This window comes from Triturus cristatus, chromosome 2_2, assembly GCF_964204655.1.
Source record: "Triturus cristatus chromosome 2_2, aTriCri1.1, whole genome shotgun sequence".
In the NCBI taxonomy this organism is placed as follows: Eukaryota; Metazoa; Chordata; class Amphibia; order Caudata; family Salamandridae; genus Triturus; species Triturus cristatus.
The window spans coordinates 825,666,655-825,693,640 of NC_140582.1; the positions used below are offsets into that span (position 1 = coordinate 825,666,655).

The following is a 26,986-nucleotide window of genomic DNA, read 5'->3' on the forward strand; positions in this document are numbered from 1 at the left end:
TAGGCACATAACACAGGCTGCCCCTTTCCTGGGACTGCAATTCTTACTGAACAACAACTTCACAAATTAAATCTCTGCCCACAATTCCTGTGCGCACACAGACTCATGCCGTCATTTTAGGCACATAACACAGGCTGCCCCTTTCCTGGGACTGCAATTATTTCAGAACAACAACTTCACAAATTAAATCTCTGCCCACAATTCCTCTGCGCACACAGACTCATGCTGTGATTTAGGCACAAAACAGTGTTCCTGGATAGTACCAAATTACTGTTACAGCCTGACACATTTTCCTTATCATTTAGAGAGGCAGAAAACAGCACATGTCCTAACAGCTCCTTGAGACCATGACCATGTGTTACAGGGTGAGTGATTAGACTAGAGCAAAGAAAATGAGCCTTAATGATGTTTTTATGTGTTTGCGTTACACACTGCTATCTGAAACATCACACAGAGCTGAGTACTACGCATGGGAGTGTTGGAGAAGCTGCTGCGTGTGTGCCAAGAGTGTGTTTCTGGAGACTGTGTATTCTCTGGTGCAAGAGAGATGAGCAAGGAGACTTCCAGAACTGCATGAAGACTGCAGGGATGTATGTAACAGTGCATGTGTGCTAAGGGATAATTTGAGTTTAGAAAACAGGCTGCCCCTTTCCTGGGACTGCAATTCTTACAGAACAACAACTTCACAAATTAAATCTCTGCCCACAATTCCTGTGCGCACACAGACTCATGCCATGATTTTGGGCACATAACACAGGCTGCCCCTTTCCTGGGACTGCAATTCTTACTGAACAACAACTTCACTAATTAAATCTCTGCCCACAATTCCTGTGCGCACACAGACTCATGCCGTCATTTTAGGCACATAACACAGGCTGCCCCTTTCCTGGGACTGCAATTCTTTCAGAACAACAACTTCACAAATTAAATCTCTGCCCACAATTCCTCTGCGCACACAGACTCATGCTGTGATTTTAGGCATAAAACAGTGTTCCTGGATAGTACCAAATTACTGTTACAGCCTGACACATTTTCCTTATCATTTAGAGAGGCAGAAAACAGCACATGTCCTAACAGCTCCTTGAGACCATGACCATGTGTTACAGGGTGAGTGATTAGACTAGAGCAAAGAAAATGAGGCCTTGATGATGTTTTTATGTGTTTGCATTACACACTGCTATCTGAAACATCACACAGAGCTGAGTACTACGCATGGGAGTGTTGGAGAAGCTGCTGCATGTGTGCCAAGAGTGTGTTTCTGGAGACTGTGTATTCTCTGGTACAAGAGAGATGAGCAAGGAGACTTCCAGAACTGCATGAAGACTGCAGGGATGTATGTAACAGTGCATGTGTGCTAAGGGATAATTTGAGTTTAGAAAACAGGCTGCCCCTTTCCTGGGACTGCAATTCTTACAGAACAACAACTTCACAAATTAAATCTCTGCCCACAATTCCTGTGCGCACACAGACTCATGCCGTGATTTTAGGCACATAACACAGGCTGCCCCTTTCCTGGGACTGCAATTCCTACTGAACAACAACTTCACTAATTAAATCTCTGCCCACAATTCCTGTGCGCACACAGACTCATGCCGTCATTTTAGGCACATAACACAGGCTGCCCCTTTCCTGGGACTGCAATTCTTTCAGAACAACAACTTCACAAATTAAATCTCTGCCCACAATTCCTCTGTGCACACAGACTCATGCTGTGATTTTAGGCACAAAACAGTGTTCCTGGATAGTACCAAATTACTGTTACAGCCTGACACATTTTCCTTATCATTTAGAGAGGCAGAAAACAGCACATGTCCTAACAGTCCCTTGAGACCATGACCATGTGTTACAGGGTGAGTGATTAGACTAGAGCAAAGAAAATGAGGCCTTGATGATGTTTTTATGTGTTTGCGTTACACACTGCTATCTGAAACATCACACAGAGCTGAGTACTACGCATGGGAGTGTTGGAGAAGCTGCTGCATGTGTGCCAAGAGTGTGTTTCTGGAGACTGTGTATTCTCTGGTGCAAGAGAGATGAGCAAAGAGACTTCCAGAACTGCATGAAGACTGCAGGGATGTATGTAACAGTGCATGTGTGCTAAGGGATAATTTGAGTTTAGAAAACAGGCTGCCCCTTTCCTGGGACTGCAATTCTTACAGAACAACAACTTCACAAATTAAATCTCTGCCCACAATTCCTGTGCGCACACAGACTCATGCCGTGATTTTAGGCACATAACACAGGCTGCCCCTTTCCTGGGACTGCAATTCTTACTGAACAACAACTTCACTAATTAAATCTCTGCCCACAATTCCTGTGCGCACACAGACTCATGCCGTCATTTTAGGCACATAACATAGGCTGCCCCTTTCCTGGGACTGCAATTCTTTCAGAACAACAACTTCACAAATTAAATCTCTGCCCACAATTCCTCTGCGCACACAGACTCATGCTGTGATTTAGGCACAAAACAGTGTTCCTGGATAGTACCAAATTACTGTTACAGCCTGACACATTTTCCTTATCATTTAGAGAGGCAGAAAACAGCACATGTCCTAACAGCTCCTTGAGACCATGACCATGTGTTACAGGGTGAGTGATTAGACTAGAGCAAAAAAAATGAGGCCTTGATGATGTTTTTATGTGTTTGCGTTACACACGGCTATCTGAAACATCACACAGAGCTGAGTACTACGGATGGGAGTGTTGGAGAAGCTGCTGCGTGTGTGCCAAGAGTGTGTTTCTGGAGACTGTGTATTCTCTGGTGCAAGAGAGATGAGCAAGGAGACTTCCAGAACTGCATGAAGACTGCAGGGATGTATGTAACAGTGCATGTGTGCTAAGGGATAATTTGAGTTTAGAAAACAGGCTGCCCCTTTCCTGGGACTGCAATTCTTACAGAACAACAACTTCACAAATTAAATCTCTGCCCACAATTCCTGTGCGCATACAGACTCATGCCGTGATTTTAGAAACATAACACAGGCTGCCCCTTTCCTGGGACTGCAATTCTTACTGAACAACAACTTCACTAATTAAATCTCTGCCCACAATTCTTGTGTGCACACAGACTCATGCCGTCATTTTAGGCACATAACACAGGCTGCTTCTTTCCTGGGACTGCAATTCTTTCAGAACAACAACTTCACAAATTAAATCTCTGCCCACAATTCCTCTGCGCACACAGACTCATGCTGTGATTTTAGGCACAAAACAGTGTTCCTGGATAGTACCAAATTACTGTTACAGCCTGACACATTTTCCTTATCATTTAGAGAGGCAGAAAACAGCACATGTCCTAACAGCTCCTTGAGACCATGACCATGTGTTACAGGGTGAGTGATTAGACTAGAGCAAAGAAAATGAGGCCTTGATGATGTTTTTATGTGTTTGCATTACACACTGCTATCTGAAACATCACACAGAGCTGAGTACTACGCATGGGAGTGTTGGAGAAGCTGCTGCGTGTGTGCCAAGAGTGTGTTTCTGGAGACTGTGTATTCTCTGGTGCAAGAGAGATGAGCAAGGAGACTTCCAGAACTGCATGAAGACTGCAGGGATGTATGTAACAGTGCATGTGTGCTAAGGGATAATTTGAGTTTAGAAAACAGGCTGCCCCTTTCCTGGGACTGCAATTCTTACAGAACAACAACTTCACAAATTAAATCTCTGCCCACAATTCCTGTGCGCACACAGACTCATGCCGTGATTTTAGGCACATAACACAGGCTGCCCCTTTCCTGGGACTGCAATTCTTACTGAACAACAACTTCACTAATTAAATCTCTGCCCACAATTCCTGTGCGCACACAGACTCATGCCGTCATTTTAGTCACATAACACAGGCTGCCCCTTTCCTGGAACTGCAATTCTTTCAGAACAACAACTTCACAAATTAAATCTCTGCCCACAATTCCTCTGCGCACACAGACTCATGCTGTGATTTTAGGCACAAAACAGTGTTCCTGGATAGTACCAAATTACTGTTACAGCCTGACAATTTTCCTTATCATTTAGAGAGGCAGAAAACAGCACATGTCCTAACAGCTCCTTGAGACCATGACCATGTGTTACAGGGTGAGTGATTAGACTAGAGCAAAGAAAATGAGGCCTTGATGATGTTTTTATGTGTTTGCGTTACACACTGCTATCTGAAACATCACACAGAGCTGAGTACTACGCATGGGAGTGTTGGAGAAGCTGCTGCATGTGTGCCAAGAGTGTGTTCCTGGAGACTGTGTATTCTCTGGTGCAAGAGAGATGAGCAAAGAGACTTCCAGAACTGCATGAAGACTGCAGGGATGTATGTAACAGTGCATGTGTGCTAAGGGATAATTTGAGTTTAGAAAACAGGCTGCCCCTTTCCTGGGACTGCAATTCTTACAGAACAACAACTTCACAAATTAAATCTCTGCCCACAATTCCTGTGCGCACACAGACTCATGCCGTGATTTTAGGCACATAACACAGGCTGCCCCTTTCCTGGGACTGCAATTCTTACTGAACAACAACTTCACTAATTAAATCTCTGCCCACAATTCCTGTGCGCACACAGACTCATGCCGTCATTTTAGGCACATAACACAGGCTGCCCCTTTCCTGGGACTGCAATTCTTTCAGAACAACAACTTCACAAATTAAATCTCTGCCCACAATTCCTCTGCGCACACAGACTCATGCTGTGATTTAGGCACAAAACAGTGTTCCTGGATAGTACCAAATTACTGTTACAGCCTGACACATTTTCCTTATCATTTAGAGAGGCAGAAAACAGCACATGTCCTAACAGCTCCTTGAGACCATGACCATGTGTTACAGGGTGAGTGATTAGACTAGAGCAAAGAAAATGAGGCCTTGATGATGTTTTTATGTGTTTGCGTTACACACTGCTATCTGAAACATCACACAGAGCTGAGTACTACGCATGGGAGTGTTGGAGAAGCTGCTGCGTGTGTGCCAAGAGTGTGTTTCTGGAGACTGTGTATTCTCTGGTGCAAGAGAGATGAGCAAGGAGACTTCCAGAACTGCATGAAGACTGCAGGGATGTATGTAACAGTGCATGTGTGCTAAGGGATAATTTGAGTTTAGAAAACAGGCTGCCCCTTTCCTGGGACTGCAATTCTTACAGAACAACAACTTCACAAATTAAATCTCTGCCCACAATTCCTGTGCGCACACAGACTCATGCCGTGATTTTAGAAACATAACACAGGCTGCCCCTTTCCTGGGACTGCAATTCTTACTGAACAACAACTTCACTAATTAAATCTCTGCCCACAATTCCTGTGCGCACACAGACTCATGCCGTCATTTTAGGCACATAACACAGGCTGCCCCTTTCCTGGGACTGCAATTCTTTCAGAACAACAACTTCACAAATTAAATCTCTGCCCACAATTCCTCTGCGCACACAGACTCATGCTGTGATTTTAGGCACAAAACAGTGTTCCTGGATAGTACCAAATTACTGTTACAGCCTGACACATTTTCCTTATCATTTAGAGAGGCAGAAAACAGCACATGTCCTAACAGCTCCTTGAGACCATGACCATGTGTTACAGGGTGAGTGATTAGACTAGAGCAAAGAAAATGAGGCCTTGATGATGTTTTTATGTGTTTGCGTTACACACTGCTATCTGAAACATCACACAGAGCTGAGTACTACGCATGGGAGTGTTGGAGAAGCTGCTGCGTGTGTGCCAAGAGTGTGTTCCTGGAGACTTTGTATTCTCTGGTGCAAGAGAGATGAGCAAAGAGACTTCCAGAACTGCATGAAGACTGCAGGGATGTATGTAACAGTGCATGTGTGCTAAGGGATAATTTGAGTTTAGAAAACAGGCTGCCCCTTTCCTGGGACTGCAATTCTTACTGAACAACAACTTCACTAATTAAATCTCTGCCCACAATTCCTGTGCGCACACAGACTCATGCCGTCATTTTAGGCACATAACACAGGCTGCCCCTTTCCTGGGACTGCAATTCTTTCAGAACAACAACTTCACAAATTAAATCTCTGCCCACAATTCCTCTGCGCACACAGACACGTGCTGTGATTTAGGCACAAAACAGTGTTCCTGGATAGTTCCAAATTACTGTTACAGCCTGACACATTTTCCTTACCATTTAGAGAGGCAGAAAACAGCACATGTCCTAACAGCTCCTTGAGACCATGACCATGTGTTACAGGGTGAGTGATTAGACTAGAGCAAAGAAAATGAGGCCTTGATGATGTTTTTATGTGTTTGCGTTACACACTGCTATCTGAAACATCACACAGAGCTGAGTACTACGCATGGGAGTGTTGGATAAGCTGCTGCGTGTGTGCCAAGAGTGTGTTTCTGGAGACTGTGTATTCTCTGGTGCAAGAGAGATGAGCAAGGAGACTTCCAGAACTGCATGAAGACTGCAGGGATGTATGTAACAGTGCATGTGTGCTAAGGGATAATTTGAGTTTAGAAAAAAGGCTGCCCCTTTCCTGGGACTGCAATTCTTACAGAACAACAACTTCACAAATTAAATCTCTGCCCACAATTCCTGTGCGCACACAGACTCATGCTGTGATTTTAGAAACATAACACAGGATGCCCCTTTCCTGGGACTGCAATTCTTACTGAACAACAACTTCACTAATTAAATCTCTGCCCACAATTCCTGTGCGCACACAGACTCATGCCGTCATTTTAGGCACATAACACAGGCTGCCCCTTTCCTGGGACTGCAATTCTTTCAGAACAACAACTTCACAAATTAAATCTCTGCCCACAATTCCTCTGCGCACACAGACTCATGCTGTGATTTTAGGCACAAAACAGTGTTCCTGGATAGTACCAAATTACTGTTACAGCCTGACACATTTTCCTTATCATTTAGAGAGGCAGAAAACAGCACATGTCCTAACAGCTCCTTGAGACCATGACCATGTGTTACAGGGTGAGTGATTAGACTAGAGCAAAGAAAATGAGGCCTTGATGATGTTTTTATGTGTTTGCGTTACACACTGCTATCTGAAACATCACACAGAGCTGAGTACTACGCATGGGAGTGTTGGAGAAGCTGCTGCGTGTGTGCCAAGAGTGTGTTTCTGGAGACTGTGTATTCTCTGGTGCAAGAGAGATGAGCAAGGAGACTTCCAGAACTGCATGAAGACTGCAGGGATGTATGTAACAGTGCATGTGTGCTAAGGGATAATTTGAGTTTAGAAAACAGGCTGCCCCTTTCCTGGGACTGCAATTCTTACAGAACAACAACTTCACAAATTAAATCTCTGCCCACAATTCCTGTGCGCACACAGACTCATGCCGTGATTTTAGGCACATAACACAGGCTGCCCCTTTCCTGGGACTGCAATTCTTACTGAACAACAACTTCACTAATTAAAGCTCTGCCCACAATTCCTGTGCGCACACAGACTCATGCCGTCATTTTAGGCACATAACACAGGCTGCCCCTTTCTTGGAACTGCAATTCTTTCAGAACAACAACTTCACAAATTAAATCTCTGCCCACAATTCCTCTGCGCACACAGACTCATGCTGTGATTTTAGGCACAAAACAGTGTTCCTGGATAGTACCAAATTACTGTTACAGCCTGACACATTTTCCTTATCATTTAGAGAGGCAGAAAACAGCACATGTCCTAACAGCTCCTTGAGACCATGACCATGTGTTACAGGGTGAGTGATTAGACTAGAGCAAAGAAAATGAGGCCTTGATGATGTTTTTATGTGTTTGCGTTACACACTGCTATCTGAAACATCACACAGAGCTGAGTACTACGCATGGGAGTGTTGGAGAAGCTGCTGCGTGTGTGCCAAGAGTGTGTTTCTGGAGACTGTGTATTCTCTGGTGCAAGAGAGATGAGCAAGGAGACTTCCAGAACTGCATGAAGACTGCAGGGATGTATGTAACAGTGCATGTGTGCTAAGGGATAATTTGAGTTTAGAAAACAGGCTGCCCCTTTCCTGGGACTGCAATTCTTACAGAACAACAACTTCACAAATTAAATCTCTGCCCACAATTCCTGTGCGCACACAGACTCATGCCGTGATTTTAGGCACATAACACAGGCTGCCCCTTTCCTGGGACTGCAATTCTTACTGAACAACAACTTCACTAATTAAAGCTCTGCCCACAATTCCTGTGCGCACACAGACTCATGCCGTCATTTTAGGCACATAACACAGGCTGCCCCTTTCTTGGAACTGCAATTCTTTCAGAACAACAACTTCACAAATTAAATCTCTGCCCACAATTCCTCTGCGCACACAGACTCATGCTGTGATTTTAGGCACAAAACAGTGTTCCTGGATAGTACCAAATTACTGTTACAGCCTGACAATTTTCCTTATCATTTAGAGAGGCAGAAAACAGCACATGTCCTAACAGCTCCTTGAGACCATGACCATGTGTTACAGGGTGAGTGATTAGACTAGAGCAAAGAAAATGAGGCCTTGATGATGTTTTTAAGTGTTTGCGTTACACACTGCTATCTGAAACATCACACAGAGCTGAGTACTACGCATGGGAGTGTTGGAGAAGCTGCTGCATGTGTGCCAAGAGTGTGTTTCGGGAGACTGTGTATTCTCTGGTGCAAGAGAGATGAGCAAGGAGACTTCCAGAACTGCATGAAGACTGCAGGGATGTATGTAACAGTGCATGTGTGCTAAGGGATAATTTGAGTTTAGAAAACAGGCTGCCCCTTTCCTGGGACTGCAATTCTTACAGAACAACAACTTCACAAATTAAATCTCTGCCCACAATTCCTGTGCGCACACAGACTCATGCCGTGATTTTAGGCACATAACACAGGCTGCCCCTTTCCTGGGACTGCAATTCTTACTGAACAACAACTTCACTAATTAAATCTCTGCCCACAATTCCTGTGCGCACACAGACTCATGCCGTCATTTTAGGCACATAACACAGGCTGCCCCTTTCCTGGGACTGCAATTCTTTCAGAACAACAACTTCACAAATTAAATCTCTGCCCACAATTCCTCTGCGCACACAGACTCATGCTGTGACTTAGGCACAAAACAGTGTTCCTGGATAGTACCAAATTACTGTTACAGCCTGACACATTTTCCTTATCATTTAGAGAGGCAGAAAACAGCACATGTCCTAACAGCTCCTTGAGACCATGACCATGTGTTACAGGGTGAGTGATTAGACTAGAGCAAAGAAAATGAGGCCTTGATGATGTTTTTATGTGTTTGCGTTACACACTGCTATCTGAAACATCACACAGAGCTGAGTACTACGCATGGGAGTGTTGGAGAAGCTGCTGCGTGTGTGCCAAGAGTGTGTTTCTGGAGACTGTGTATTCTCTGGTGCAAGAGAGATGAGCAAGGAGACTTCCAGAACTGCATGAAGACTGCAGGGATGTATGTAACAATGCATGTGTGCTAAGGGATAATTTGAGTTTAGAAAACAGGCTGCCCCTTTTCTGGGACTGCAATTCTTACAGAACAACAACTTCACAAATTAAATCTCTGCCCACAATTCCTGTACGCACACAGACTCATGCCGTGATTTTAGGCACATAACACAGGCTGCCCCTTTCCTGGGACTGCAATTCTTACTGAACAACAACTTCACTAATTAAATCTCTGCCCACAATTCCTGTACGCACACAGACTCATGCCGTCATTTTAGGCACATAACACAGGCTGCCCCTTTTCTGGGACTGCAATTCTTTCAGAACAACAACTTCACAAATTAAATCTCTGCCCACAATTCCTCTGTGCACACAGACTCATGCTGTGATTTTAGGCACAAAACAGTGTTCCTGGATAGTACCAAATTACTGTTACAGCCTGACACATTTTCCTTATCATTTAGAGAGGCAGAAAACAGCACATGTCCTAACAGCTCCTTGAGACCATGACCATGTGTTACAGGGTGAGTGATTAGACTAGAGCAAAGAAAATGAGCCTTGATGATGTTTTTATGTGTTTGCGTTACACACTGCTACCTGAAACATCACACAGAGCTGAGTACTACACATGGGAGTGTTGGAGAAGCTGCTGCGTGTGTGCCAAGAGTGCGTTTCTGGAGACTGTGTATTCTCTGGTACAAGAGAGACTTGTATAGTACCAGCACACCTTTGATTCTGGGGAAGACATACTCCAAAATATCTAACATGTTCAAGACAGATACATATCTTCCACAACATAAAATGTAATTCACAACTTTTAATGTAGAACGAAAATCTACCATGCTAATTTCAAATGTGTTGGCATTTGCCTCTCATTTCTTTCAAAGTGATTTCTGCTAAATCCTAACCATCACAGTTAAAAAGAAGCTTTCCTTTTCTTTCAAGTGCAAGTCTTACTTTTCAACAGCAACACAAATTAAATCTCTGTCAACAATTCCTCTCTGCACACAGACTCATGGTTTGATAGTAGGCACAAAATATTATTCCTCTTTGTTACCAGTACACCCTAACTTATGGTGAAAACATACTCCATAATTTTTTACATATTCAAGACAGTTAAATATCTCCCAAAACACAAAATGTAAATCACAACTTTAAACAAATAATCACAATTCTTTTATTTATATCTAAATTAACCACAAACACCCCCTCTCAAACTCATAACTCACCTTTAAAATTAGTTAGTTGTGAAAGAAATGTGGCAGTCACACAGCAGTTTATCAGACCAGAATCTCTGAGCTGAACACCTCTCTCCTCTCAGCAGAACCAGTTAATGGCACAGTTTCCCTCTCTTTTTTCACACATATACATGTTAACTCCAAATCACATTTCTTCCCACATTTTTTCAAATGGAATCACACTTTTTTATTGGTTGTCATTTTCAACCCTTTTCCAACTGAACCCATCCCCCAACATGACTTCTGCTTGCTGCCATAGCAACAGGTCATGGAACACTGGTGTGTGCAGAGAGGTCAAAAGTTCAGCACACAATGTTTCAAATCCAAAGAGCAAGAGTGCTTGACCTGTCAAACCTCTCAGCAAATCCAAAGTAATGTTCAGTGGCGATACATTTTTCATAACCAATACAAAACATGCTTCTAAAAATGTATACAGACAGCCTAGTTTTAACTTTAAAATAGTTTGAATCAGCCAATCAGTTCTTTTTGTTAAAAAAAAATATGTATGCCTCCATTTTTCAACTGTCTTTCTTTTCATATTGCCATTCTGCTGAAAGACACATCCTGAGTGCATCCAGATCTCCTTAGAAGATGTTCACAGTGTGGATTGTAGGTCACAGCTATGTCTTCTGGAGTGAAAAGTATGCAGTAAAAAGAGGTATGGTGAGAGACCTTGCTTTGCCAAATGTAGACATTAAATGGATTGGTCAGAGAGGGTTAAAGTGGCACCAATTAATGCCTTTGGTGAAAACCTTTCTACATCTCCCACAGCCTAACCTTATTATTGTGCACTGTGGTGGAAATGACCTAGGCACTTTAACTGGGGTAGGTCTGGAAATGCTTGTTAAGGACACCTTTGTGCAATTGATGTCACTTTTTCCACAAACTGCCTTTGTATATTCTAATATATGCCAAAGGCAAAAGTGGAACTGGTCCAACCAACATTGTCCGCAGATTGACAAAGCAAGGAAGCACGTCAACAAATCTATTTTTGCTTTCCTCAGAGACTATGGTATGGGTTCTATATACCACAACAACTTGCGTTACAACATGCAAGACATTTATAGAGGAGATGGTGTACACTTCACTGATGTAGGCAACAGAGTCTTCCTCTTGAACTTAAGACTCTGCATCGGTACTTACTTGTAGGTACTACCAAAAAAAGCACTCAATGAACACAAGGGCTCTTTTTAGAGCCACCTAATATCTAAACACTTTACTGTGAATTTTTTTCTTAAAGTTTTTTTCGGGTGTGCGCTGGGTGCGCGCACTCGGCGATATTTTAAAAAAATATATAATTCTTTTTTTTTGCCCTACAAGGTCCTACTGTGACCCCCTGACAATGCCTAGTGGGTCAATATCTCCCCACTCTGTCCCCTTTACACGTTCTCCCCCTTTGTTTTTTACTGCCTCAGACTGCGAGAGACAAAATGGCGGCCGCCGCTTCCTGATTTCCACCGATTCGAATGTTTACTGACATCTAACAACTAATCAGAAGTGCGCTCGCGCACGGCAGGGTGCGCGCACAGGGCTTGCTCAGTGCGCGCACGCTGCGCGCGTATAGATATATATATTGATTTAAAGGCTATTTTCTCTGGAAATACTGAACAGATTTACACTTCATGGACCATATGGCTACCTCTCTGCCAAATTTCACATAATTCTGTTCAGCCGTCCGGGCTGTAGCTGCGACTAAAGTCCCTATGGAAAAATCCATGGGGAAAACGTGTTTTGGGACCCCCCTTTTTCTCAGCCCCCGCTTGACGAATCACCCCGAGACTTTCAGGGTAGGAGCTGAGCGGAGCGCCCCATTAGTTTTGAAAATTTTGCGAGGATTCGTCAACCGGCGCCAAAGTTATTCAAAATAGAATTTTGAGATTTCCTATGGAAACACGGTCCGAACTATAACTACCTACTGGCGACCGCCAGTAGGTAATATATATATATATATATATATATATATATATATATATATTCACTGAAAAAGACATAGGTTTCACACACCACACGTTATAGTTAGGAATTAGCATTTAGAAAACCTTGCAAATTCACTTAAAAAACCATAGGTTTCACACATGTTATAGTTAGCTGGACATTTCACTCGTGAAAAACCATTGAAATTCCCCCATTATAGTTAGTGCAGGCAACTATAACTCACGCGACCGCAATCCTCTGCTGATGACGTCAGATATTACATCACTGTATTTAGACACTTATTTACCCATGTCTTCTTCCATTAATTTTTAGCTATACATATATCACAAATATTTTTTTTGTCAGAAAGACACATATGTCATCAGTGATGTAATATCTGACATCATCAGCAAAGGATTGCGGTCGCGTGAGTTATAGTTGCCTGCACTAACTATAACGGGGGAATTTCAATGGTTTTTCACGAGTGAAATGTCCAGCTAACTATAACATGTGTGAAACCTATGGTTTTTTAAGTGAATTTGCAAGGTTTTTTAAATGCTAATTCCTAACTATAACGTGTGTGAAACCTATGTTTTTTTCAGTGAATTTGTACGGTTTTTTAAATGCTAAGTTATGTTTTTATATATTTTTTTAAGGTTTTTCACCGTGCGCGTACCGTACACGCGCGGTGCGCTTCGCACTCCGTGCGCGCCCTGTGGGCGCGCAGTGCGCTTCGCGCACCGCACGCCCACGTTACGCAGTTCGAGGAATTTTTCCTTTTCTACCGTACGCGCACGCTACGCGCTCTCCGCGATTTTTCGAAACAAAATTAAAAGCAATTTTGGCCCTTGGGGGTCCTTCTGGGACCCCCTGACAAAGGCTAGGGGGTCAGGAATTGTCCACCCTGCCCCCTTTTCACGTTCTCCAGCTTTGTTTTTCACCCCCTCAGACTGCGAGAGACAAAATGGCGGCGACACTTCCTGGTTTTGACCGATTCGAATGTTTACTAAGATCTAACAACCAATCAGAATCGCGCTCGCGCACGGCAGCGTGCGCGTACGGTAAGTTTTACCGTGCGCGCACGGAGCGCGCTTACAGATATATATATGCTTTTAAATGCTATTTTCTCAGGAAATACTGAACAGATTTACACCAGACCTGCAAAAGGCACATCCCTGACCTGAGGACAACCTCTCTGCCAAATTTCAAGTAATTCTGTTCAGCCGTTCGGGCTGTAGCTTGGACCAAAGGTCCTATGTAAAAATGCATGGGGAAAACGTGTTTTGGGACCCCACCTTTTTCTCAGCCCCCGCTTGACGAATCCCCCCGAGTCTTTCAGGGAAGGAGCGGACCGGAGCGCCCCACCTATTTTGAAAATTCGCGAGGATTCGTAAATCGGCGCCAAAGTTATTCCAAATAGAATGTTGCGGATTTCCTATGGAAACACGATCCTAACTATAACTATCTACCGGCGACCGCCAGCAGATAATATATATATATATATATATATGGAAGGAAGAATACATTCAATTTATGATCTGAAATGAATTTAGCAATATGCTCAAAGGGGCTTATTTATGAGAGCCTTATGCCACTTTTGCACTACATAAAGTGGTATATGCATGACTCAGGGCTCTCCTCAAAGATTTATGAAGCCATGCAAGGCCACCCTGCATGGCTTTCAGTGGCTTTATAAATCATGAGTAAGGCGGCAAAGCGTAAATCAGTGTGTCACCTTACTTTGCGCCCAGTAGGTGTTCCATGGGAGTTTGGGTGTGTTTTCCTATGCCTTACCCACAGTATTTGATGCAACCCCAGATTCACAAAGTGATTTAAACCTGGGAAAGTGTCAAATCTGCACACTTCTGCGGTCTGTATTAGTCCCTTTAACTTGATTTTGCAAATTGGGAACCACAACATGGCACTTACATATTATGTTGGTTACAGGTTGGCAGATGTGACCTGCACAGGTAACAGCAGTGGAACGGGGCAGGGTAGCTGGGGAATTAGTTGAACAGATGACAAGATAAGGAAAGCCAAATTTAAAAGTATAAAAAGAACACTTTACTTGCACTTGCCTCATTGCCGAGTTGGTGTTGCAGCGACCGCAAGGTAAGGGGTTTTAACTGCATCCACATCCGAGGGGAAGACGGGCACATATGGACTTGCCCTTGGTGCATCACCAGCTCACCCGCTGTGCATGCCCTTCGCATCTTAAAATGACCCCCTTTATTCAATTAATGTTATGACAACTGTGAAAGTGATGGATTAAACGTATTATGTAGATGGTGCATTATAAATTACAAATGAAATGCTCGATCAACAGTAGGCAAACAATGATGAAACCTGAACTTTCTCCTCTCCTACACTCTTCTTCCTCTATTACTGCCTGTCCTCCTCTCGCTTTCTTTCTCTCTGTCTCTCTCTTTCACTGTCTCTCTGCATTTATAGTTGCTGGAAAATAATATGCAATTCTATCTTTATCAAGAAATCTATGTCGTCTTTCAGAACTCTATTGAAAATAGAGGATTTTCGAGGAAAGTGGACAGATGCTATTTTGGGCTAACTGCGAGACACTGCGACCCTTTCCTTTACTCAATTATCAAAGTTTTACTCACAATAAGGAATATGTTTAATTACACGTGCATATACGTTTGCTACGAAGATAATGTTCAAAGGTTATCAGATTACCTACAGAAGATCATTCTTGACTTCATTAATACTTTCTTTTTTTCTAGAAAAAGGAAAAAGCATCTATCATTAAGAAAAACAACGCATATGCTGTAGCTGTTGCAAACTATGCCCCTAATATAACCAAGGACTCCGCTCTGCCAACAATTTCAAAGAGTGCTGCCGCAGATCCCAACAAGCCAAAACCGGAAGCCAAGCCCCAAGAAACGAAGAAGACATTTAATAGTGTCAGTAAAATCGACAGAATGTCTCGAATAGTGTTTCCCCTCTTATTTGGCACTTTTAACTTAGTGTACTGGGCTACATATTTAAACAGAGAGCCAGCCAGAAAAGAAATGGAAAAGTAAATGATGACGTATGTTGAGACGATGTAGTGTTTGAAACTTGGATTGGGTTTATTGCTTTGTAGGACTGCTAAATGCTCACCTGTGAAATTATCTGTATTCTATATATACCTTTAATACATGGTGGTGAAAATGAAAAAAGAACTTGAAGTGGATAAAACCTATAGCAAAGAAAGTTGGTTATTTATTTTAGGATAGCAAAGGTGAACTGGTTTCAACAGACACTCTGCATAGATTGATATCCACTTTCCATTGAAGGGAGTGAAAATGGAATTCCTACATATTTCTTTGTTACGGAATTGTGTGCTTTTTTATTTAAAGTGTGAATATTTTTCTATGACATAACATTGTGCATTGATGAAAGAGGTAACTGACAACCTTTAAACATCATTTTTTTTATCTAACTGTGGCCGCACTATTACCACTGCAAGTTTTACAGTATGACTAGATCACCTTGTCGTAGTGTTGTTTAACTGCAAATTGAGGTTATTTCATGCTTCAATTTAGATGGATAGATTAAAAACAAACACTGAAAAATTAATGTTTCAAAAAGTGTTCAGATCTTCACTTTAAACCATGGTGAACTCAAGCTATGTGTGAGTTCATGTGATTGTGAGAGGATGCTTTTAGAACTGTCTTTGGTGCACACCCTTATGCAAACCTGGTCTTTTACTTGCCCTCCTTCCCATTTCTGCTTATAGAACAGAACTGATGCTGTTGAATCTCATTCTGAACAATGTGTAGCAAAGACCGAGGCCTCGATTCACAAAGATTATTGTATTATCCCTGACTTATTTCTGAATGCCAGGACTACTAGATGAATAAGTCACACCAAAATGAATTGGGCCCAATATATTGCCAGCTAAGGTTCTTTTATGACCTGTCATTCATGTATTGTAAGCCATGAGATGGAGCATTTCATCTGTATTGTTAAACTGCATTACACCTCTAAATATATCTATATTTGATTTCCTGTTTATTGTGTCGATTATTGTCATATTCATATGCTTGCAATTCAATGAATTTCAATGCCATTGAACTCCATAGTATTATTTTCAGTGTCATAGTCGAGAGTATAGCTTCATGTGGAAGCTTTTACATTTGATACAAAAGAGGGTATTTAATTATTGTCAGTTCATTTCTTTTCAATATATGTTGTTTAAAGCATACAAATAATTAGTGAATAACGTCTGATGGGTACATTATGACATTGAAAACGTTACCCTAGTTTAGCTTCATCAATTTTCCGGCCTTTGACAGTATTTGAGATAACCTATTAGGTGCAAAATGTATAACTTTATTTCTTGGTTATCAACATCCAACAGAAAAAGGAGTAATAGCTCCCATCTTAGATTTTCCAGCATTGCACCAAATTGATAAAAATGTCTGATAGTCAACTAACGAGACATATTACCAAATCAAAAGTGTTGAAGTATTGTGAATAGTTTGTGTGACACTTTACATTACAATGTTATTGCAGCAAAAGGGTTGTGTGAAACACTTTTGTAAAGATGTGCAATATACATATCGTAATTTCACTGTTGCTGTTTTTTTGTCATTGTTGCTGGCCAACCCCTAAATACAGCAATTATGCTAGTTTTTTATTAAATAATTATATTCCAGCAACTTCTAAATGAACTCTTAAGCTTGAAACTCAGGTACCATGATCTGACTGGAAATTGTCTCAGAATATATAAGATTGTTTGTTTGATTCAAAGTTTGTGTAAGTAATGTCCTCCACTTTGTTATGTTGCTCAGTTTTGAAAGTATTTACTGTTTAGTAAGTAATGATTATTTTGCTTAAATGTAAAGTTGACTTCACAATCTTCCCCACCAGGAAAATAATTAAAAAAAATATTTAGAATTCAAAGCTAACCGTACAATGGTATGACTCAATATATGTTTGTGAGATTTAAATTTAAGAAACCAAAGTTATTTAATCTAACACCATATTGAGGTAACTCTGCCGTTGAAACCATTTTTGCATCTATAATGCAAAATCAAAGCACTTTTTGATTTTTTTTTCTATTGGTCCTCCTACGTTTTAGCGAAGTATAGCCAACATTTACTCTAAAGATAGTTTACTGGTGCCATTGCATTCCATTCAATAGATTACATTAATTTAGGAAACATTTGTACACATTTCTTACACAAGTGTTTCTTGGTAAAGCCTTGCAAATAAAATATTTAAATTTAATGGTAAACTAATTAAAATGTGTAGAATAATCCCTGCCAATCTATGTTAACATGGTTAGATTTATCAAAAACATGCTGCCTTCTTTAACTACAAAGAAAGGTGTTGTAAAGAGTACAATACCATTTAAATGGTAAGCATTAGGGAATGAAGTCTAAATAACGAAAAGGGGTGACAAAGATTTATTTTAGTTATCAGCCTGGCTACGAATGGCCTCTAGATTTTTTTTAACATATTTTTATTGAGATATTTTAGCATAATAAATATTAACATAAGAAAATAGTGGATTCTGTGGTAACAGTAATATTTGGAACATTTGCGAACATATACACTGTACAGACCATTAGTAGCTTTGCATTGGAGAGTTACAAGGAGTAATCTTAGTGACAAATTGATCACTGTTTGCAGTGGTAGCGATGAGATTGTAGTTCCATGACTGTGATGTCGTACAGAATTGCTATGAAATGTGTGAGTCAAATGTTGATAGAAGTAACTAGTATAGGGAGTAAAAAACACATCAGAACTTGACAGAAAGGTATTGTAGGCTCAGAGGGAAGGTGCCAAGGAAGGTATTTACCAGTAGATGTTTTTGAGTACCCATGAGAGGATAAAAAAGGGGAAAGTAGAAAGGGTGCTGGGCCCAGTTCTCGGGAGGGTACCACCAAAAATCACAAGGTACTGGACTAGTCTCAACAGGGGGCGCAAGCGGGGAGTCCCTTTGTGGAGTGTGACCATACAGGATGTGAAACGAGGAGGATGTTTGGCCTGTGGGGAAGTCGGAATAGTTTTCTAGATTCTTGAATGCCAAAATGAAGTCCAGCCTATAGTGAGAGGATAAAAGGATTGATCATTTCATTAGGGGGAAAGGTGTAGTCCTGGGACTTGTCACCTAATGCTTTCCAAAGTCCCATTCCTCACCAGTTGGATATTTATGCAAGCCTCTACTCTCCTCCCCTGTGGAGTGCTTTGCTTTCCACTTGCAAACATCATATTATTGCTGATTGCTGCACCAGGACGGAAGGAGGTACTGCAGTATTCCTGTGGAATGTAATTGCCCTTTTATCTGGAAGGAGATCTAGGTCCTACAATTTTAGAGGCTTCTCAATGTCTACGGAGGAATTAAACTTGGCTTCTCTATGTCTATGGAGGCATCAAACTATACCCAGTGCACAGAGTTTCTACTTGGGATACACCTGTCCAATTTGTCAATTTGTCAAATTGTGAAATATCTGTGACCAAAAAGATGTCAAGGATGAGCAATCCCATCTTGGAGGCTGATGACAGTGCGGGTAGGAGATGGATGCCCCAAGGAAGGTTTTGTTAATGGATGGGGAGAGCTAGGTTCAATGGAGAATAGCAATTTGAATTAGCTGAAAATTTGACTTTTTGGAGAATGTGAAACCAGTCTCCCATGTCTCCTGACGGTGTTGTAGGGGAATATGTGGGTCGGGTCTTTGCTACAGGTATAGCAAAGTCACACAGTACCTACTAATGCCCATGCAAAGGGTGTCGGCTGATGAACAGTTGGTTTTTCCTCTGCCACCCCCCATGTGGCTCAGAGTGTCCGCATGGATAGTCCATAAGTCAAAAATTGCCCTTGTACAGAGAGTGATTATCTTTGTCATCCTTGAAAGACTGTAGATTGTTATTATCAAATAAATCCCCAATGTCATCAAGCCCTACTCCCAACCAATTTTTGAGGCACCAGGAGTCTACATATGATTGCTGGTCGAGTAGGCCAAGTAGCGGGATACTGGGGGCATCAGGATACTGGGGGTATCAGGAGTTTTACATCTGGTGAGAGCCCGGAGTCACTTTTGAGAACACAGTGTCACCTCTACCAGCCAGGGCAGCCCTCTGGGGATAGCCATTATGGGAAGAGCCAGGTTATTTACCTCAGTTTGGGTCAGAAGTGGGGAAGCAACTCCTGCCCGCCATCTAGACTGCCATTGGAGTTAGGTTGATAATTCCTTGTCTCTAGATACCAAGTCTTTTTACTCATCAACCTGGCAATTATAAGCTGAACCACAACTAGGAAATATCTCTTGTTACTGTTTCCACTTCATCAATATAGCTCTAAATTATTTAATACTAGTGGATGCCTCCCTTGACTTCACAGTGGCAAATATTTGTGATAAACATTATTAGAGTCAGAGCAGTGAGGAGACAGTTGATATCCCCAAGTGAATTAATGGTTATACAAAATTTCATTTTTTACTTGTATAAAGCACACATATTTGCTTTATTTGCTTTATTGTTGCATGGTATTTCCCTAATCGATATGGTGTCTGTGTTCTATAAGAAAAATATGATATATCATCTCTGTGAGAACACACTATGTCAGAGACTCTGAGTATAGAATACCATTTTACAAACTTACTTTCCCTCCTTATATTTCATTATTAAGGGAAGTTTCCCGTATTTCTTCATTTGAGGTATTTTCTATTCAATATTACTTGGTGAGATATTTTGTGGTAGAAATCTAAGAAAATTAATAGAGTAACTGATGAGTGAATGGAACTGCATAATTCAGTCACTGTTTATAGAGACTGTAGTATTCCAATTACAATGCTGGCACAGATGTTCATGGCTTCCTAAATTCTATATGATTCTGCTTGAAGGAAAACACAGTTAAAATGTCTAATGATATATAGGTTCATTTGCACATAATTAAATTAAAGCCAAAATCTATGTTTCTATATGAATTTTCATACTCTTTTACTGTATATAAATATTAATCTTGTTCCTTCGAGGTCTTAAAACTTATATTGACTATTGACTAGACCATATTTGCAAATTAATTATATATATGTTTTAAATGCTCACACAAGTAATGCTTTCGATGTTATCTGTCTAGCTGAGTAATAGCTGTAATTGCACAATATTACATTAATATATATATATAAACTTACGAATATTTCACAGCACAGATGTAAAAAATGTTCTCCAGTATGATAAATGTATGGATTTGTAGAGAGCACTGTTACCCTTAGTGGCATTATGGTGCTAAGTCCATCACACATTACCAATGAAAGGACCAGAAAATGTGTCAATTGTTGAAGAGGAAAGTTTCCAAAGATGTCCTAAAGGACATGTAATCTGCCATAATGCACGTCGAGACAGGAAGATAATTCCATATCCTTGCAGCTGCTTAAGATAAATAATAACCACCATCTCTGTATTTAAATCTTAGGTATGGCTAGTAAGCACTTTGAAGCTGAGAATAAGGTATTAAGCATATCTGGTTCATCATATATCAATCAGGATTTTTTATAGTACTGCCAATCACCTGCGAGGGTATCCAGGCACTGGGGTTTCTGCTGCTTGGGGGGAATCAGTCATAAAACCAAGACTTGAGTTCCTTTCTGAGTTTCTGTTTTGAGGGTGAGGTCCGTAGGAGGAGGTAGAGACCATACCAGGCCTTTACAACAAGGTAGGAGAAGGAGTATCCACCACTCTTGCTTTGACGGACGCGGGAGGTCTGGGCAAAGGAGAGGGAAGCAGAGCACAGGTGTCTGAAGGGTTGGTGGAAGCTCAGACGGTGGTTGATGTATGCTTGTCACTGATTGTGCAGTGCTTTATAGGTGTGGGTTAGTCTCTTGAATGGGCATCTCTTGTGGACGTTGAGCCATTGGAGTTTACAGAGATACGGGGTTATGTGTGTCCATATGGTGAGGTCGAAAATGAGTCCGGCAGCTGGGTTCTGTATTGTCTGTAAACATCTCTATAGGTGTGTGGTGATTCCTGTGTAGAGAGTGTTGAAGTAGTCCAGGAGGCTGGTGACGAGGCTTGGCTAACGTTGCGTCCGGTGCCGAATGGGAGCCATTTAAAGATTTTTCTGAGCCTGAGGAAAAAGAGTGAAGATAATGTATTGTCCTGGATTTTCATGGTGAGTTTGCTGTCCAGAATGATACTGAGGTTCCTGGCATGGTCTGTTGGAGCGGGTGAGGTTCCCAGTTCCGCAGGCCACCAGGGGTCGTTACACAGGGAGTTGTCGCTCCTGAAGATCAGTGGCTCCATTTTGTCAGTGTTAAGTTTAAGGCAGTTATCTTGGGAAACATCGTTTACATCGCATTCAGTACACCGCGATGCTGTTACATCGCGTTCGTTACAACGAACGCATGTAACCACGCGATGCCATTACAACGCAAGTCTTTACATCGACTTGCGCTAGATGGCATGCTAACATTACAAATAGTGTAGTTTACTATCCCAACACCTTCCCTACTGTTAAGTGGACTGGAGTTGGAATAGTAAATTACGCTTTTCTAATGTTAGCACGTCATCTAGCGCAAGTCGATGTAAAGACTTGCGTTGTAATGGCATAGCGTAGTAACATCGCAGTCATTGTAACGACCGCGAGGTAACTGCGCGCGTTGTAATGACTCGCGTTGTTACGTCATACATCCAGTTATCTTGCATCCAGTGGGCGACGTCGGTCATGCACAGGATGAAGTTGGCACTCGTGATGGATGGGTCTGCAGATCGAGAATAAGCTGGATGTCATCTGCGTTTGATATCATGTTAAGTCCGTTGGTCCTGACAATGTTGGCCAAGAGGGTCATAGTCACCAGCACCACATAAGTGCCACGATATGTGCACAATCTCACCTGACACTCCCCAAATATGTTATTGGCTTCAATGAAGATGGACAGCTGATACATTAATTCTCCCCTTTTTCAGTCACATTTGAAATAGAAGGCAATAAAGAGACCGGATGGTAATTCAACAGAATATCAGGATCTGCAGATACCTTTTTTGAGCAAAAGGCTTACCAGAGTTTGCTTCCAGTGGCCTTAAAGAAAGTGGTAATAAGAAAAGAAGGTGAGGGGAGGGTGCAATGGTGTCAATAATGGTGAAAGATATTAGCTGTGCAGACGTGATGGACCTACTTACAGTTGCTGCATCCTTAGTTTTTACTAATCAGATTGAACTCAGGGAAATGAAGCTATGCAAGATCTCCAGGAATGAAGTTTGAATTGAAATTTGAGAAGATTGTTTGAATTTTTGAGAAGCAATAGGAAAAAAGTGTTGCTTATAATTCCAGTAAAGGAGTAGCTGTTTTATTATAGGCTACTAAATTAGTCAATTCCTTGACAATCCTGAACAGTTCCTTAGTTGTCTTCTGCCAGAAGAAATAGGTGCAGCAAAAAATTCAGAACATGCCTCTTTCAATGCTTTTAAGGTTAAATGAGGCAGTTTTATGGGTTCTCTATGTTATATCATGTTTTGCTTTGCATGGCTATGCCAAGTTAACATACATATATTAGGGATTTACAGTACAGATACATAAGAGATGCATCATGCATGCAAACAGCTGAAGACATAATGGAAGCAATACACAAAATTATTTGTGGCACTTATCCTACTCACTAAAATCATGTTTTCCAAAATAATTTTAAAAGTTTCCATCTGAACTATATAATGAATCCTATGAAACATCCTAATATTTCCACACCAAAAGGAGTAGAAAGTAAGCTAATTCCAAATTAATATATACCTTCCACTTCAAGCAGAAACGTGTGCACTATTTTGTAAGTAAGAATGCAAAAGTTGTAATGGCATTGCAAGTTAAATTTTAAACTATAGCCCAATTATTTAAACATTTTCCAAACATCAGATAAAATTTGTTTATGAAAAAGTAGAAAATCACAATTAAAATACTGACCTGGATAGATATGTGCTAAATTTTCCACCATGTCTGCAACATTTTATGTACTTTTGTAATACATAGGAGAAGTCAAAGTGTTTTTAAAAAAAAAAGTATATGACTATTCAAACAGTCATCCATTTGTGGGCTTAACTATGCCTTACAAAGACTTTTCCATTTACAAAAAGATGACTGAGTGACCCAGAGATAAGTGGCATTAAATGTATTTGTTTCTGTGGGAAGTGAATTATACAGTGCTCTGATACACACAGGTGTTGTGCACGCTCTTAAAAAGGCATGAATAAATAAATTGTGAAAAGCATTCTCTTTTTAAAAGGTGAGTGATGTAAGATATGTTGAATATAAGGATAAATTCTTACTTAATTTTGGAATTTTCCGGAATGCAGACATTCTTTACATGTATCAGTGGTTAACTAAAGCACAGCATCCTCTCATGAGTTCACTGTCAAAAAGGTAATATACATGTTATAGTGAATTTAAAGTCAGGTTAGACATGAGTAAACCAGAGGAAGTTGGCTTTTAAGGGTCGGAGGTACTGTGTGCAGCACCAAGGCTGTTGATCAGGAAACTGGAAACAAAATTAACTCCTGAACCGACTGCAGATCCCTGAATATCAGTCAGCAGAGCAATTATGTTGCACATGAATCATGGGTTTTTTACATCAGAATATTCATATTAGTCTCACCACCAAATTGCTTTGAACATGTCCCAAGTAGGAACAAAACACATGTTGGCTGTCCTAAAAGAAGGATGTATTGAAGGAGAGTAAAAATATTTTTCATAGTAATTATGGATACATTTTTGCCATTTAATGTTTGAGGTTGGTTGCTGAGAGAAATTGGTTTGTTGGTTGAGAGGAGGCAAAACCCTTCTCAAGCAACAGCCATATTCCTTGTCAGAATGAATCTCAAAACAGTAATAAAGTAAAAACACAATACAAGAACATTTTTGAAAAATAGAGTACATTTTAATAAGTCATTTGACACCAAAAAGACAAAAAAATCCAACAAGCAAAACCAGAGTTTTGAATTTTTAAGATTAAAAGTGTAAAATAGTGCCTAAAAAATTAAAGAGCTAACTGTGGACATCTAGTCACGTGTGACCCGGGCAAAGTCAAACGTTATGGCTGCCCAAGATGGAACACGTGTTGGATACACAAAGTGGATTGGGCCCAGTCTCCACTTACCTTTGGACTAAGAAAAACAAATCTGAGAAGGTGCATTTCAGCGGGCGAGGCAGCCGGAATCGACTGAGGAGGAGGGGTCGTCATTGGGGGAGTCAAAGGATGAAGTTATAGTGAAGATTTCTATGTTCAGAGTCTTTTTTATGGAAGTTGAAAATCTTCAGCGGGATGAAGCTGGAGGATGTAGCCAACAATTGCTCCAGGAGGTCGGATACCCTTTCTGCAAGGAACCGCAGAACAGTATTTGCTTCTGCAGAGAAAAATGAAGTTGAAGCTGCCGCAAAGTTGGACCTACTTGTGGTGCACCTTGGGCGGATCGCTGAGCAGGAAGTTCTCAGTCTCCTCTCAATTCTCAGAGCACTTTTTGGCAGAAACATTTTAAGTCCCAAGTTGAAGTTTTGGACTGACAGGGCACCATTTGTAGGGTCAGGACCCAGTCAGGTTTGGTCCAAGTGCAGGATCAAGATGGGTGGAGCCTTTCTGTCACTGAAGCTCTGATCAGGTTGCCAGCCAACTAGCTATTGGAGTCACTCAAGCAGGAAAGCTGGTCGCAAGCTGCGGGGCAGTCCTCTGAGGGCATTGGTCAACCTTCAAGCATAATGAGCAGTCCTCTGAGGTATACAGCAGACCACAGACTGCAGTACAGTCCTCTGAGAGTCTTTCTACAGGTCGAGAAGTGAACTGAAGAGTAGGTCTGAGAGCCCTATTTTTATTCCTGGTGCACACTTTGAAGTGGAAGAAAAGTATGGAGTTTTCCCCACACAGAAATTTCTGAAATTTCCTGCCTCCTTGCCCTGGTCCCAGTCTGTCTGCAGGCACAATAGGCTAGTGTGAAGTTCTTTGTGTGCGAACTGAGGCAGTTTCTTTGAAGTACAAGTAGGTTCATAGCTCCACCCCCCCACCATCCTGCCAGCACCCAGTCACTCTATTGTATTACTGTCTGGGAGGAATACACAAAGGCCAACGGCCAACTTCACCTAGTCATATGACCCTGGACACAGGCTGCAGGCTGCAGGCTGCAGGCTGCAGGCTGCAGGCACCAAATGGTTAGGACAAGAAAACATCCACTTTCTAAAAGTGACATTTTCTAAATTGTGGCTAAAATTCTACTTTATCACTAATGACAATTTTAAATTACAGTTCTCTAGATGCTAATAATGATATTGATATCCACTACCAAACAAAAGTTATCAATTATTAAATGTATCGAGGTAACCTAATGTTTTCCTATGGGAGGGGTTGGCCTCACAGTAGTGAAAAACTAATTTGTGAGTTTTTCACTACCAGGACAAGTACAACTAAAAGGTACATTTAATTTTTTTTTTTAAATGCAATGCACCCGGCCCTATGGGCTGGGTGGGGCCCTATCCTAGGGTTCACTTATATGTATTAAAAAGGAAGTTTAAGGTTGGTAAAAGGTTTATTTTGCCAAGTTGAATTTGCTGTTTAAAACTGCACACAGGCTGCCATGCCAGGCATGAGACATGTTTTTGGGGCTACTTAAGTGGGTGGCACAATAAGTGCTGCAGGCCCACTATTAGCACTTAATTTACCAGCCCTGGGTATATGTATATGTATATAAGTAAATGAAAAATGCCAATCCGGTGTAAGCTAATTTTACCATGTTTTAGGGAGAAAGAAGATGCAACTCAGCACTGATTAGCAGTGGTAAAATGCGCGGTAAAAAGTCCTGAGGTCATTGAAAACAAATTCAGCAAAACAGGAAGGAGAAAGCAAAATGTTTGGGAGTGCCCGGTAGAGAGGGCCAAGTCCAACAGTTGCTATAGTGTAGATTATATTATATTTTTCCAAGCAAATGATAATTGACATTACCTTTCTAACTGTAAGCATGTGGATTACCTTTTTGACAATGAGCATCTGAGATCGTGGTGTGATTATGTTAACTGTTGCTAGATGTGCTGAACTGTTAGGCCTCACCCATGTAACAACTCACTCTTTAAGAATTTTGTCAAAAGAATTGGATCAACAGTTATTATTCTACAGTGCATTATTTGCTGTGTTTGTGCAACAACAACTCTACCACTACTCATGTAATAGAAAATATCGGTGCATCCCATGGGCACTATATCAACTGTAAATTTTCATTGGGTTTGCTCTGACCCTGTGTGATGCAAATTGGACTTTCAAAGTATCTGCTAGAGAAAAAAATACACTTAGACAGCCAGAGATAAATTCTTTGTGTATCAGGCCCACTATTTCCATTTCCAAAGTCACTCCAAAAGGTATAAATTATCAATATGTTTTGTTGATTATTATTCATATGTTTTATTGATCTTTTTAGTGTTTATATTCTTGTTGCAAAGTGATATATAATAAATGTGCATAGAAGTATATAAATGAAAATTGTTGTAAAT

General features: G+C 41.1%; 1 protein-coding gene across 1 annotated transcript in view; it reads left to right on the forward strand.

The window, feature by feature from the left end:
• Positions 1 to 17,446, forward strand: part of GABRA2 (gamma-aminobutyric acid type A receptor subunit alpha2) — a 647,485-nt gene extending 630,039 nt beyond the window's left edge. Inside the window, exon 10 of the mRNA XM_085642160.1 lies at positions 15,267 to 17,446. Coding sequence (XP_085498286.1) covers positions 15,267 to 15,566 — 300 coding nt within the window. The 3' untranslated portion in view covers positions 15,567 to 17,446. The remainder of the gene's footprint in view (positions 1 to 15,266) is intronic.
• Positions 17,447 to 26,986: the final 9,540 nt, after the last annotated feature.